Source organism: Scophthalmus maximus, chromosome 5 (genome assembly GCF_022379125.1).
Source record: "Scophthalmus maximus strain ysfricsl-2021 chromosome 5, ASM2237912v1, whole genome shotgun sequence".
NCBI lineage: Eukaryota > Metazoa > Chordata > Actinopteri > Pleuronectiformes > Scophthalmidae > Scophthalmus > Scophthalmus maximus.
The window spans coordinates 27,045,410-27,061,045 of record NC_061519.1 but is presented as its reverse complement, the minus strand read 5'-3'; the positions used below and the strand labels follow the sequence as shown (position 1 = coordinate 27,061,045).

The 15,636-nt window shown below is 43.2% G+C and overlaps 2 protein-coding genes across 3 annotated transcripts in view; one reads left to right on the top strand and one right to left on the bottom strand.

Moving 5' to 3' along the window:
• The window catches only part of efr3a (EFR3 homolog A (S. cerevisiae)), a 64,536-nt gene that overhangs the window by 23,619 nt on the left and 25,281 nt on the right, over positions 1-15,636 (bottom strand). The window contains exons 1-5 of one of the 2 annotated variants that reach the window (XM_047332260.1): positions 11,623-11,770; positions 11,080-11,156; positions 9,696-9,823; positions 8,163-8,313; positions 2,913-3,034 (exon numbers count right to left, since the gene is read on the bottom strand). In XM_047332260.1, the coding sequence (XP_047188216.1) occupies positions 2,913-3,034; positions 8,163-8,313; positions 9,696-9,802 (380 nt within the window). In that variant the 5' untranslated portion in view covers positions 9,803-9,823; positions 11,080-11,156; positions 11,623-11,770. Of the gene's footprint in view, positions 1-2,912; positions 3,035-8,162; positions 8,314-9,695; positions 9,824-11,079; positions 11,157-11,622; positions 11,771-15,636 lie in introns of those variants that run through there. The other variant, XM_047332259.1, reaches the window with a different exon arrangement.
• LOC118310414 (E3 ubiquitin/ISG15 ligase TRIM25-like) lies at positions 11,900-14,034 on the top strand. Its single transcript, XM_047332264.1, has 2 exons — positions 11,900-12,099; positions 13,014-14,034. Exon 2 carries the CDS (start codon positions 13,056-13,058, stop codon positions 13,860-13,862), a length of 807 nt encoding a protein of 268 aa, XP_047188220.1. The 5' UTR covers positions 11,900-12,099; positions 13,014-13,055; the 3' UTR covers positions 13,863-14,034.

Below are 15,636 nucleotides of genomic sequence, written 5' to 3'. Positions count from 1 at the left end.
GGAGGGAAAAAAAAGGAATCAAAAAAACAGCGGCGTATGAAGTCAACTTGAAAATAATCCCAGCATCCCCTGACTGACACACACACACACACACACACACACACACACACACACACACACACACACACACACACACACACACACACACACACACACACACACACACACACACACACACACACACACACACACACACACACACACACACACACACACACACACACACACACACGTATACATGAGATGCTGAAGTCATAATGTATTTCTGTGCACAACGAGCTCAGAGGCCTGAACGCTCGGGTCTGATTCCGGAGGTGGGAATGGAGTCAGGAGTCTCCAGGTGTTTGTGTTAATACTCTGCTGATCGCTGCCGGAGTCAGAGGGCGGACGTCTCAGCGGGGCGGGCGGCTCGTAAAGTGCTGTACAGTGTCACGGTCTCGCCGCTGAGCTATTTATACCTTTTTAACAATCCAGCTGGAGGACAGAGTTTCTGAGTCTGAAACAATGAAGAACCATGATTTCCTACGATGATGATGATGTTTTTATATATTACCTTCGTCAAGGAACCAAAGTCTTCTGTCTGTCTGTCTGTCTGTCTCTCTGTCTGTCTGTCTGTCTGTATGTCTCTCTGTCTCTTTGTCTCTCTCTCTCTGTCTGTCTGTCTGTCTGTCTGTCTGCCTGCCGAAAACAGAGAACCAACAGACGATGAGGAAATATTCACTGATTGCTGTACATTTTTTATTGTCCTTTGATATTATTATTATTATTATTATATGATTATATTTACTTTTTCTACTATTTCTTTTTGCTCATTGTTTTTTATGGTCTTATCCCATCGTCAGTATCTTTATTTGTCTCGTCCTGAACTCGGCTCATCAGTAAATCGATGAAGCACGTTGAACGGCACTGACGTGTATGAAAGGTGCCACACAAATAAAGTTTGATCGATTCCCTCGCGGCTGAGGACACGACGCTGGAGCTGCGGAGCAGCAGGACTGAAGTCAACAGATAAGTGTGTCCAATAAGACGAAGAGCAGACCAGGTGAAGGAGTCACGGTACGTCCGCGAGTCGGGAGAGAAGAAGATCACACGGTCCATCTGTTCCTGAATCGTCTCCTGGTCCTGGTAGAGAACGGCTGGACCCCAGAGAGCAACGCTTTAAATGCTCTAATTATCCCAAAGGGACAAATTAAAAGTTGGATGTTGTGGTATATATTTCCTCAGCAGCACCGGGAGGCAGAAACACACTCTCTCTACTTTTAAAGGTTGGACTTCCAACTTTCCTCTTTGTTAAAGATTATAGTTGGAGCTGCTGCGTCGTGTTGAACACGGTTGTTGAACTAAACGCTCCAGAACACGTCGCGCTCGCGTTGCATTTTCAGACGCTGACAGAACCCGGAAGTGGCTCAGCGATGCGCCACGGATCCGGATGAAAACACTCAAGACTCATTTAGTGACTGATTCTATGTGACTCGGGATCAGGGGGATTTAAATGTGGATTCATCAGGGGGCTGCTGGGCCTCGGCGGAGTGACATTCGATCATGAACTCAATATATTTGCTCATTGTACGAACTATAGACATTCTCCATGAATTATTGTTAGATCTTGACCTTTACGATGTGAATATTGAAAGGCTGAGGTTATTGTTGGGGGAGACATGACAGATTCACATCGTTTAAGCCCGGCTCTTCTCCAACACTTCATCTCACCGTCGTGCCTCTCAAACGCTCCTATCTCAGCCCTTCAAACGCAGCGAGGCACTCCTGCAGCAGGCACTCCTGCAGCGCCGCTCGGGAGCCATGTGGCCGCGGTGGGAGGGGAAGGCCATGAAATATGGATCAGGAGGGGATATATTTAATTCTGTATTCACTGGATTCAAGTGGGATGAGCCCTGCGCTCGAGGGGATTGTGTTACAGCCGCCCTCTCCCCCGCTGGATGTGCTGTCGCTGCGATCCACCGCTGCATTGAAAGATGAGGTTGTGTCTGAAATGTCTTCACAATAATCAGAAAAGACCCTGTCACTGTTTCCATAAGTGAAAATCAGAGCAAGAAAATACGTGTGCGCAGGTTTTCATTCTACCCAAAAGACGCAGCTGTGAGTGAAGCGGCCGGCTTCTCCGACTCGATTCCGCCACATGAAGAGAACTAATCAGAGGAGCGATCAGCAGCATCAGTGATCAATCAGCTGGTTTCAACACGGCCGCGAACAACTCTGACAACTGCTCCGTGAGCAACAGAACAAAATCAAACAAGCCACAAGACACTTACAACAGTGTTTAGATTAATTTAGCTTTGAAAACAAGTGACCGGTACAGTCAGAGAGGAAACTGTCTGCAGTGTGATCATTACACATGAACGATACATCCGTTCTCTGGACTTTGTCAGCAATCAATATGTCCACTTGTTTTGAAGTGTAGGGTAAAATATTTATTTGTCATAAAAAAAACATGATCTGGGACACGGCCCTCTGTTGCCTTTGGAAGATGGAGCTGCGAATATTAAAAAACCTCAGCTAAGGTATGTGCCATCTAACACTTAAAGTTTGGACATACATATCCTCACATAGATTTAGATGTGGTCTAAGTAACAGTGGATGCATTTCTTTGTGTATAAAGAACCGTAAGGGGCCCGGAATTGAACCCTGAGGAACCCCACACGTACTTGTATTGGGAAAATATGATGAAATACATACAAACGTGATGACAGCGCAGCAGACACAGACAAGCCAAAGCATTTTAAGAATGCTCCAGAAATACTGACCCAGTCCCTTACAACTCAAGAATAATGAGCAGCTACTGCACAGAGGACGTTACTACTCAGAGTCTCAGTCTGTGTCAAAAACTAGTGGATTCGGTCAGTGTGACATGGCTGGAATCTGATTTGTTTAAAACGGAAAGTCTGTCTTCTTACCTGGTTCTGGTCTCAGGATCTTCATGCGTTGAGTGGCACATGGCGCTGAACTGTGACACAAAGAAGTCGTAGCGGCGATGGTAGGACGGCGTGTCCTCCTCAATGTTGGCAAACTTCACAAACTAGGGAGTGGACAGGAAGGAGGAGGAAACGTTCATTAACCCTTATAAGTCTCAAGGCCTTACAGCCCCCGATGACACATAATATCCAGTTGATGTTTGATGATTTGATTGTTCACATGAACTTTTTTTTTCATTTGTACATTAGCACACCGGCCATTTTGTACTTGGCATGTACTTCAATTCCCTGTACCAGCTTTATGTTTTTAGTGTGTGGTCGTCACAGTCGATGTTGCCTTTGTGTATATTTGTCAGATGGGAATCCGGCTGCAAATCACTTTTCCTCAAGTGGGACAATGAAGAAAACCTTGAGCCCTTGTCAACCCTGGGAAAACTTGTCATGTTCTAATAACCTTTACCTACTGACGGTACTTCGGTATAGACTAATTTCAAGCTTGACAACTGTTACAGAGAAACTAGAATAGCTCTCAGTAGAGGGCCTACCTCCGCCACGGCCCCATTACACATTGGCGTTAGTTTAAGGTTTCTAGTCGTATTTGTTACTGTACAGTGGATGAAAACAATCTCTCCTCTGACACCACATTTAAATCTGCAAGATCCGGATTTGGATCCGCACCAAGTTGCACTCACTCCCCCACAGTTGCCATAATATGTCTTTTTCGTCAAGATGAATTATTTCCTGGGAGATCAGAGTTCTGTCTTGGATCAACCCATTTTGCACAGATCCACCCCAACATTTGAATGGGATCGATCTTGGCCCATGTCACATCCTTTCACCAAGTTTTCAAGGAAATCCATTCAGTAGTTTTTGCGTAATCCTGCAGAGAAACAAAACTAACAAGCCAACCAACCCAGAAAAAGACGGACAGGGGTGAAAACATGGCCTCCTTGGCAGAGGTAATAATCAGGAGCCTGGACATGAAGGACCCTTAGAGGTCAATCAATCCTAAAACAAACAGGGAGCTGGTGTATAGAGGCTAAAACAGAGAAATTCTTTTACTGCGACTCATTAGCCTCTTCGGCGGAGGTAATGAGTAGAACCTTCATATTGGCAAATACTCAGTCCACACTGTTGTTCAGCTACTTGACTGTGGCGGCCGATTGTGCGACTGCACTCGACGTCTGCAGTTGGCACCACTGACACGCAGAACGCTTGCAGTGACTTCAGAGTACAAATACTGTCACATCGCTGGATGGCAGTGAGCTGGAAGCGATGGCGATAATGATCATAACCATTAGAGAGCTCCCCTCTTTTGTCCAGCCTGTAATTTCCTCCCTGCAAACAAGCGCAGAGTGTCCTCTGGAGAGGCCGCCTCTCTCTCGGCACAGTCAGCTGATCTCGAGTGGCGTTTCTCGCTCCCCCATCATTGTCCACTGCACCAAATTGCCTCTGTACAGTTTGGCATCTGTGACAAAAACCCTGCTGTTCTACCTGGGAGTTTACCCCCATTTTGCACCTGACCTCTCCTGGGGGTAATGGTTCCAATGGGAGGCGGCGGTACGCCAGCAGAGCACAGTGGCTTCCCCTCAGCATATATATATTACAGCATTACTGCAGAGGAGGAGGGAATCCAGGCGTCAGGACTTACACAGAGGGGGGAATAATTACCAGCTTCTGTTTATGAGGTGCTGAAGGGGAAACTGTGGTCACGACTCGAGTGTGGGCGATGTGCGGGGGCCCCCCCAAATGGATTATGTTGGGTTCTATTCCGTCATAAAGCAATATATGCCTCACACACAATTTTTCTTTTTGAAACTGCTTCAAAATCCCACATATTCTAAAGTCAAAGATTCATTTTACAGTTGTAATTCAGCCTTTTTCAAGTCATTTTGTACTTTTGAAAATATTTCTTATTCATATTTAATATTTACCAGCATTTTTTCCCCATCAAGATCCATGAATTACTATCTATGAAAGTGTAAAATAAAAAATGACATAATCTCACAATGTGGAATAAAGTGATTTAAAAAAAATCCCACCAAAGTCTGAGGGATTCTTTCTCAGCCCACCACGTTTACCTGAAATCAGTTCAGTAGTAGTTTTTTTTCAGTTGCAATGCTGCTAACAAACAAACAGACGGACATGGAGTGAAAACAGAACCTCAATACACAAAATCCGGCAGCTTGAAATTCACCATTTGTGAAAAACTCTTCATTGCACAATGGAACTGTGGCGTCACATTTCACTGCATCTCAAAAGACTTTCGGTTTGTATTAATGCACAAACCAAGAGACCAGGAACGATCGAAGTTAAGCTGCTGCCGCTCATCCAGTCGTTCAACGGTGACATCATCATCCATCATATAAATAACTAAAATGTACTGCACGTTTGATGTTAATGGGGGAAAATCAACATTTACATGTATTTTATTTCAAACATCCTCCACAGATCGTCTGCAATAGAGGCACAATGAGAAAGAGTGGAATATGGGCTATGTTCATGTGATGGTATAAAATGTATCCAAATTGAGTTAAATTGATAATTAATGTAATTAATAATAATAATTTGCTTATGTTGGAGGTGTGACAAAGTGACTGAATGTATAATCAGTGTAAAATGAAAGTATATACTGTACGCAGGGATATGAAGGTGTTGTGGTTGAAGGACATGGAAGATCTAACACTCCCTGGTCATTTCACATCATGGTCATTTTCAGCATTTAAACGTCATGTTCAATGTTAAAAGTTGTTACGAGCACTGATGCTCTTCACATCGAGAGGAGAAGTGCTTTAAGTGAAGGGTGCGAGGTAATTCTGGTTTGCAACTGTGGTTCCGTAGTGTAAATGAGACGGGCTTCATGCCTCAACCGACACACTTGGCGAACACTTGGGATTTTTAACAACGGGAAAACCAGAGGGGGAAACGAACTCCGGTGCAGTTTGTTTTCCTTCCCTCTGGCAGTTTTAAAGAGCTCACTTACAAAAAACAGGTGTCATTAAAAAGAAATGGACTGGAACACGAAGTACAGAGTAAAATCTAATCGCACAGCCGTCGACACTTTGTTTAAATTGGCCGTTATCCATCACAGATTAGAGCAGAAGCCCAGCGAACTTGGAAAACACCTTTTTTCTAAAGCACCTATTATTATGTCTATGTCCAGATAAGATCAAGTTTGATTCCAATTGATGCAACCAGTGAGATGAAAAGATCCAAGGACGTTTCTTACTGCTGAACATGTTGACTCCAGGACTGTTTGAAAAGATACAACTTAGCTAGTGAAGCTAATAATGTGTTGCTAACATTTGATTTAAAGAAAAGGTTCCTGATCACCGGCTCTGACTGAGCTACCTTAGTTTGTAAAAGTAAGACACCTGGCTTCTCCGCCGATAACCCTCGTAAAGGGCCAAACAAGGGTCATGATGCAGATGACGCTCTGCTGGTCATTCCTCCATCATGACTGGTGACAAATGGTGTCTTCAAAGTTTTACAAAAGTCTCAAAACATAGAAACTGAGACTCTTCCCATTGATTTCTACATGAAAAAGTGATATCATGCAGAAAATGAGAGCTAATTATTGAGGATGTCCACCGGCATTTCCACCAACTCCCCAGAGTCCTCCTGGCCCGGGCCTCTGTCTCACTGCGAACCCTGCTGTGTTTCAGTTTGACGGGGAGGAGGCCCAGTGTGTGCTGAGCCAGCACAAGAAGTTGGACACTGTAGCCTGGAGTGATTTTATAAGTTTTCCCCTTGACATCAGTTGGAATTTCAGGTGCAACCCAAGGCCTTGCACCTCAACCTGCCGCTGCATAGTTTCCCCGATCCCCGTCTGACTCTGACAGTCTGAGCTGCAGTGTGAGATGTGAGTGGGTCCTGACTCGGCTGCTGAGGCGAAAGGACACTGTCTCAAACTGTTGTTAGAACCATAAATTGTTGAGCTCTGTGTTGTTGTTGACGTCGTTCTGGAGACACAAACTCATTAAACTCATAATTACCCGACAGAACAAACACAGGCTTTGGTGTAAAAAAACAAAACCCTGACATTAAACGGAGCGTCTCGGCTTTGTTACCAGCGGCATTAGGAAAATTTAATTAACATGGCCTGTAGCACTGGCAACCTCCCGCCCTCCACCTCCGCTACCTGTCCTCCTCCGTCAGAGTCTAAATACCACACATAAATTATGCAGAAGCTTTCGCATCTGAACCTTCAGCTCCACTTCCTGCTCAGATGAGCCGCCGACAACGGAAAGGACAACAGGCTCAGAATAGGAAGCACGACGAGAGAAACTTTGGGTCCGTTCACCTTCAGACGACTTGGGAGGAGAGACGGGGCTGACATTTGCTGGCAGCTCATAGAGGCTAATAATAATAATAATAATTATGATAACAATAATAATCAGAGTCTTTCACAGGATACGTTATGGAGCCATTTCCACGGCCAGTGTGTAAAAGTTAGACTTAACCAGCGACGTCGACCTCTGGGCTGCAGCCCAGTGATGTTCCATGTTCTGCTTATACGTTTGTGTCAGATTGTTTCTTTTTCTTTCAACAACACTGAAATCACTTTGACCTGCTTCATTGAAAAACTAACCGCATCCGAGTACGACAGCTTATTGTGTATTTCAATGAGCTGTGATTAACATAGAAATTGAAAAGACAAGCGGGAACACTTCAGGGTGAAAAGATTGACAGCGCTTACGTATGTTTACATGTACGTATGTATGTTTACCGATATTAAATCTACAGGATAAACAATGCAGAAAAAATGTGTTTATTTTTTCAAGTTCTATATATTTGGTTGTATTTGTGTTTTCTTTTCATTTAGTTAATAAAGGTAAAACATCAAGCTTCAATTAGATTTCTTTGTCATAAAGGTTTGATAACGCCACTTTAGGAATAATTGACAGATTCAAATATTTATATATCGGCCGACGTATCGGTATCGAAAAAATCTTCCTTATATCGATATCGGCCCACAAAAATCCATATGGGTCGGGCTCCACTCAACAAGACCCAACAGTCTTAAATTCAATCAAGTCACAACAAATGACACGCCGTCACGCTGCGATCACACCTACGGCAAAATTAAGTTGACACGTTTGAGATCCTCCTGTGACGTCGGGAGGATCTCATCCCTTTCGCGACATTGCGAGAGCCCAGAACGACACAGCGATCGTGAAAACCGCTCTCAGGGTTGAACCCCGAAGTTCGCACTTTCCCAGACCGTCTTACCGAGTTTGTTCCCAGGACCTGCAGGTCGGGTTCTCTGGACTCCAGCAGCTTGGCCACCATGTGCAGGAAACTCTCCACGAAGGGTTTAATGCTCTGAGAGTGACAGGCCATCAGCAGCTGGTCCAGGGCCTCCATGGCGATCACCACGTTCCTGAGAACAAGGTGTTTGGTTTTGTTTAACGCTCAGTCACGAAAGGTCTTTCATTCCTTTGCAGAGATTTCACACCTGCACTTTTTTGAACTACGGTTAAATCGGACTCCGGTGTCGTTTCCCCTCCCGGTGAGATTTTATCCATCTGTAAACGCAATAATCGGAACATTCAAAATAACACTAAACACTTTGGAGGAGGAGAACGTTCGATCCCAATGAGAACGAGCGATTCGCTTGCGGTGAGAACGTGACCTGACCTTTGGGATGCAGGAATATTTTCTTTTCACCTTCTTTGACGTTTCTTGACAGATTTCCCAGAGAGTAATTCAGGGATCTCCATCTTTTCAGTGGACTGATTCTGTGAGTGTGTGAGATCTGGTTCGACTCCAAACAAAAATCTAGTGGATCTACAAGAGGTTTCACGAGGAAACTTGAGCCCGACGGGTTTTCCAGTTTTTACTTTGTTGGTCTTTTTTCAAATGAAGAGACACAAGAGTCTTTATTTGCACTGAAGCCAACTCACACAATTAAGCGTTAATTAGTTGCAGTTGACTACGTTTGCCAATGACTGATAATGACACACACACACACATAAACCTGAGAATTTCATTAACACCAGTTGTAACGTAGAGCTGTTTTATCCCGCGATTAGTGATGTTCACATGCTTCACTGCGTGAAAACGATTAAATCCTTCCGATGCATGAAGACGAATTTCTTGTTGTTGTTTTTTTAAGGTTCTTATCCGAGAGTTTAACCATCAGTATGAAATTGTCACCACCTTCGAGTTAAGAGTTTAACATCCCAGTAGTTTGGTTTAAAAAAAACATTTATGTATATTTATCGATCGTCGCCTTCACTGATGCTCTACCGCCACCAATGTTTTCCATCTCAGTGCAATAAGTGGAGTTTACCGTTATTCTGTAACTGCAGTAGATGGTGCAGATGGTGGTTTCTTGGAGACATCTCTACGCTTTACTATTAGTATCAGGAACACGCATAAGAAGTCAAGATATGAAGGAGATGTATTCTGCTCATGTTCAGGTTCATAATCTTAATGTATGTTATTACTTGAAAAGGTTTACATGGACCAAATCTCACACACTCACAGATATCAATCAAATAAATATGTCTGATTTTCCCCCCTATTAAGATCCATGATTCCCCCCCCCCCCCCTGGGAAATCTGTGAAAATGTCAAGAAAAGTCTCACAATGTAAAGAAAATAAAAAGCCAACATTTTATGGATTCTTTCTTGACCCATGTTCCATCCTTCCACCAAGTTTTCATATGAATCAATTTAGGAGTCTGAGCGTCAACAGGGGTGGAAGCGTCACCTCGTCTGTGGAGGTACTGTACTAAAGTTGTGGACAAACGTCACTGACCCGTAGCGGTGACGCACGACATCTCTGCTCAGCCTCTCCGCCAGATACGCTCCAATCCTGTCCAGTTTCTCCGGAGCCGACACAGCGTAGAAGGTCAACTTCTCCATGTCGGATTTACTGAGGCCATCCTGAAGATTAAAATAAAAAAGAAACAAACAAAAGGAAACCATTAGCTTTAACCAGACCCGAAGTGACCGTTTCTGTTGGGTTGTGACATCAGGCCGGGGCAACACAGAGGACTTCTGACTCCCTGTTCCCAGTGGGTCTGATCAAGCTTTCTCTTAATGAAGGAAGTTTTTATGGAAACAACAGATTTTAAATTATTTTTGCCTTCAGGTATCCTGCTTCACGTGAAAAAAAAGAGAGAGTTAATTTGAGACCGTGTGTCCCCGGAGAATTTCAGCTCCGCTCTCAGTAGGTGGGAAATCAAAATGCTCCAATGGCCGAGACCTTGTGAAATTAATTAGAAAGGATCTCGACCATTCGAGCATTTCGATTTCCCACCGCACTCGTCTGCTCACACTAAAGCACCTTGAGACGACACAGGGAGAGAAGAAAAAAAAAACATTAAGTGTTTTAATTAACAAAGGTCAAGGAATCAAACGGGTGATAATAACTTGTTGTGGTCCAGTTATCAAAGACATGTCACAGTTAATAACGAGATTTAGTTAAGTCTCAAGCGTTCATGAGGCTCCACGGTTGTTCAATTATTTCTGGGGAAGCTCTCTGGTGGTGGAGGAGGAGTCACCGGGTCTCCACGGCAAACCTCCCCGCCGTGATAACAACAGGGAACCAAACATGGTGTCAAATCACCGCCAAAGGCCCGGAACAGCTAGAGTACACTGTCCAACAGCGAAAAACTGAGACTGCGTTCACGCCAAACACGAAGCAAAATTTTGTGTAAACACAACCCGAGGATATCCGCCCTTTCTCTTTCGGACGTCGGGAGGATCTCAACGCTAATTGGTGTTTGCGTCAGCGAGTCACGCAATCATTACACTCGAGTGACTCACAGACACTAGTAGACCCCAAAAATGCGCCTTTGTGTCGGTGCCGTCGCGTCTACCATTGTCCTTGAAGTGACGTTGTATGTAATCTCATCGCGCCAAAAAATTTGCCACATTTACTGGCAACACATTTTCTTTATTTCATCTACAGCAAACTACCAGCAGAGCCCCACAAAGAAGACTGTCAGCTGGACGTCAGGCAAAAACTGTAACAATATCTTCTGTGGATACTCGTGGGCCTTAAAGGGCGATCACATCGATTCTGACGACCACCTGACGGTTGTCCGTCGCTGTCTTCTTCTCTGTGAAACTGGTCCTTGTGGGGTTGTTTTTTAAATATGCTTCATGAATGAATTTGATTTGATTTGATTACTCACTTTGGGGTCCTCAGGGAAGATGTTGTCCACCAGCCGCTTGTACCTCGGCCTCAGCGGCCCACAGCAGCCACAGACTCCTGCAACAGACAACAAAGACACGCCCATGAGCAAAGGTTTGAAAATGCTCCAGGAGAAAGTCTGACTGGACCTTGTTACTGGGAGGCGGAGTGGAGAGGAGGAGTTGAAGAAGCAGGCTCATACAAGAATATCAGCAGAGCAGGGGGCGAAAAGTGGTGGAAAAATTGTACTAGAGTAGAAGCCATTTCCTGTATTCTGGTGCCTTTTAATAAAGTGTAGTGGAGGCCAGTGTCTGGTGGAGGCCAGACACTGGCCTCCACCAGTGTAAACCAGTGTCTGGTTTACCAGTGTGTAACCCCCATGGGTTTTCGCCTCTCCGATAGCACGTCTGTCTCCCATGTCGGAGATCGTGAGTTCGATGCAACTCTCGTTACACAAGCACTTACTTTTATAGCCTAAAACAATAACTACATAGCTGGCAAGGTTTTACCCCAAAAAATAACATAATGAGCATCTAAGACTTACATGATGCCTTAGAGATCAACAGGCGTACAAATTATTAACATTCACTTAAATGCCAAGCTTCTTCAGTGACAGTTAGTGCAGTGTTTCAGTGTAGCCTGGACATTTTGGCTTCACTGTTGTTCAACAGGTGGAAGCGATGACAGATGATGCAAATGTGAAGTCATCCCCGTTGATGCAATGATCAAAAGATCAAAGACACACACGCTCCTGTGATCCGTGATCTCATCGCATATAAGAGGTGGTGAATCCTCTCAGAATCTCCTTTGAATTACAGCAGACACACACAGAGGCCAGACACTGAGTTACTTGACCACGTGAAAATACAGAACCGGACCGAGACCACCACCCGGAAAGACGAGCACATTTCCTTGAGGAACTTTTGGCAGAAACGTAAGGCGTGCTCGATAAAACTCTGGACCTCCCTCATCTGCTCCAGAACAGAAAACCTGTCGAGTCAGGGATCAGCTGCAGTTGAAGGTGAGCGACAACTCGTCAACTATCCAGAGATGAGAGGAAACTGATTCGATTTTCTGGTCCAGACTTCTCGGAGTGAAATAGCTCGTGGGAAGGTTATTATTCAAGAGCATTCCAAAATTGTTTAGGACTGTATGAATGAGACTTAATAATTAGGTTTATAATAGAAAGAGTTATATTTACGTTACCTGGCATAATGCAGGCTTAGTCAGACACAAGCATAGGAGAAATGGAGTTATGATAAATGGCCTTTAAAAAATATTGTTATTATGTGAATTGAGGATTAGCTGACAACTAGCTAATAACTGGTTACTGCCTACCTCCTTAAAATGTTGATATGATGCAGTCGTTGCTTGACACTCCTCTCACTTGGAGGCCTGCAGTGTTAGAAGTGTAAGTCTGTTTGCTTCAATAGTCACATTATGTGAAAGATAATGTTTGTAGCTGAAGTATGAAGGAGTAGATGAGAATTTTAAATGGATTAAAAGTGTGAAACTGTGACCTTTTAACATTCCCTCCATTCATTTTAATGGAACTTCCAGCATTCACACCAGTAATTCAGTTAAAAAGAAGTGAGGATTGAATTGTCTCAAGTGAAATATTGCGCAAGTATTGGAACTTAAAAGATTGTGTACTTTCTGAAAAAGAACATCTCCTGTAGATGATTATTTGTAAATAGTTTTATAATTTTTGTATTCTTGCACAAAGTTCTCTCTGAGGAAACACCATCACATCACTCTTGTGATTTCTACTCCCCGTTTGAGCATCTAGTCCAACTTACCTTTAGTTAAACTGGGGCAGAAAGAATTAAATGGCCCAATAGTTCAGGAATCTCCAGTCAACACATCTATGTTCAAGACCAAAAATATCAATGCTTCTGTTCTTAAAGCATTTACCTGAAGTCTTTTTTTTTCCAGGCTGATTCTCTTCCTGGAACAAATCATATTCTCTACAGTTTGATGATGGGTGGAAACAACAGTCGTTCCTCAATGAGAGGTGAAATGGCGCAGAAAGTAGTTCAGCTGGAGCGGAAAACCTTCTCTTGTTCCATCTGTCTGGATCTACTGAAGGATCCGGTGACTATTCACTGTGGACACAGCTACTGTATGAGATGTATTAAAACCCACTGGGACATAGAGGATGAGAAGAAGATCTACAGCTGCCCTCAGTGTAGACAGACATTCAGAAAGAGGCATGTCCTGGTGAAAAACATCATGTTGGCTGATTTAGTGGAGCAGCTGAAGAAAACTGCACTCCAAGCTGCTCCTGCTGATCACTGCTACGCTGGAGCTGAAGATGTGGCCTGTGATGTTTGTACTGGGCGAAAACGGAAAGCCGTCAAGTCCTGTTTGGTTTGTTTGGCCTCTTATTGTGAGAAACACCTCCAGCCTCATTATAAATCCTTGACCTTTGAGAAGCACAAGCTGGTGGACCCCACCAAGAAGCTTCAGGAGAACATCTGCTCTCGTCACCATGAGGTGATGAAGATGTTCTGCCGCACTGATCAGCAGTGTATCTGTTATCTCTGCTCTGTGGAAGAACATAAAGGCTACGACACAGTCTCAGCTGCAGCAGAAAGGACCGAGAGTCAGAGAGAGCTCGAGCTGAGTCAACAACAAATCCAGCAGAGAGTTCAGGACAGAGAGAAAGATGTGAAGCTGCTTCAACAGAAGGTGCAGGCTGTTTTTGCTGTTGCTACTGTTGTATTTGTTGTTACAGCAGCAGCAGCAGCAGCATTTTGGGTGTATTCCAGAAAGCAGGTTTAACATTCTTTGAACCTAACCCAGAAGTCTGAATTGACCAACCCTGAGATGGGAAAGTTTTCGGTTCCAGAACAGCTGTTCTGAGTAGTTTAATCAACTATGAGTATGTTCACTTGGAGATATGCACGTGCCTGCCGACTATAAAAAGCCATCATCAATTGATTCATTATCGATACATGTTGTATTTCATTTAGGCTCATTATATAGGCTTTTATGTAAGGAGTTACATTACATTTTAGCTAGCACCTAGCTACTGGTCAGGTGTTAATTCAGGCCAAGGCAAGCGACACACCCGGAGCAGGTTTAAACATCTTCACTTGGAAACACTGACACAATCTGATGTTCTTTCACATCGCATGAAGCATAAAAAGGTCCAAATATTTTCTTGTCAGTTAAACGTCAGCTCATGTCCGTGCACAAAGCGTAACCTTACCTTTATGATGTGCTAGCAGGCCAACAACAAGATTAGAACGAGGTCTTTAAAAGTGTAAAATCAAAGAAGCACGATCACTACTGCACAGACTCAGACTCCAAACATACTGTCGATGTTTTACTTTGGTCCATGTCCCATCTGCTATGGAGGGGGCGGATGGCCTACACCGTATCCATTAGATTCTTCTGAACGTAATATCTCAGGAACCCATTGACAAGGATTTCTTGAGATTTGGTTAGAACCTTCATTTGGACTCAAAGATGAATTGAAAAGAATTTGGCCTCCAACATCAGCAGTGTGCATTTGGTTAATGCTGAATCCATTAGTCTTTCTGCTACTTGGTCCACAGTCACAAAACACTAAAGACGTCTATTTTGATTCTCGAATAATTTTTATGTCATTCATCAGTTATGTTAGCTAGCTCATGAATCCCTGAGTGGGATTGAAAAACGGTGATATATATCAGCCGATGTATCGGAAATCTTGTCGTCCCTACGGCATCGTAGGCACTGGACGAAGATGAGTATATATCATCTTCGTCATATATATGAGTATATATATACTATATATATATAGTATATATATATGTTTTAATCCGTCAATGATCCTTAAGATTTCATTATCAATCCTTTCTGACAAAGAAATGTAATTGAGCCTTGATACTTAAGTTAAACCATTAACTTTATCATAAATAAACATAAATGAAAATCCATTAGTCCTGCTACTTGGTCCACTGTAACAAATCTGAGTAATGCCAAATTTGATTCTTCATTCATTTTCATGTCATTATGTCATGCCTCGGCAACATGAAAGCTTAAATAAATAGGAAAAAGTATTAAATGCATTTATGTTTGTTACATAAAAAAATAAGCATATTTTCTTGATTCAAATTTGTTGTAACTCATTTCCTTTTCTTGGTCATAAGGGTATGATAACATCTCAGGAAGCACTGCCAATTTATTTTAGTAAATATCTCCGCTGATATATCAGTATTTTAAAAAATAATTTTTTTAATCCCTAATATTGGTATCAGCATCATCCCCCAATAATCCACATGGGTCAGGCTCTAATTTCCAATTCTGTGACATGGACCAAAATGTTTTGCTTTTTTGCTGATATAACAACATTTTGGACCAAAGCGTGAATATCTCCCCTTTCTCTACTGAGTATTGACTGTATTCAGCCCCAGTCAATTTGTTTGCTTGTGTAGAGGCTCCGGTGGCAGAAAATGAATAACAGCGGCTCCAAATTGCATTAAAACCCATTCTGGCAAAGGGCATCACGGCTTCAATACTGTAATAGAGGCGATGCATCAATTTGAGTGTCCGGCTATAGATCTGCAGA

Bases quoted from the DNA above. Each gene is read 5' to 3' on its own strand.
- LOC118310414 (XM_047332264.1), top strand. From the start codon at position 13,056: ATGATGGGTGGAAACAACAGTCGTTCCTCAATGAGAGGTGAAATGGCG.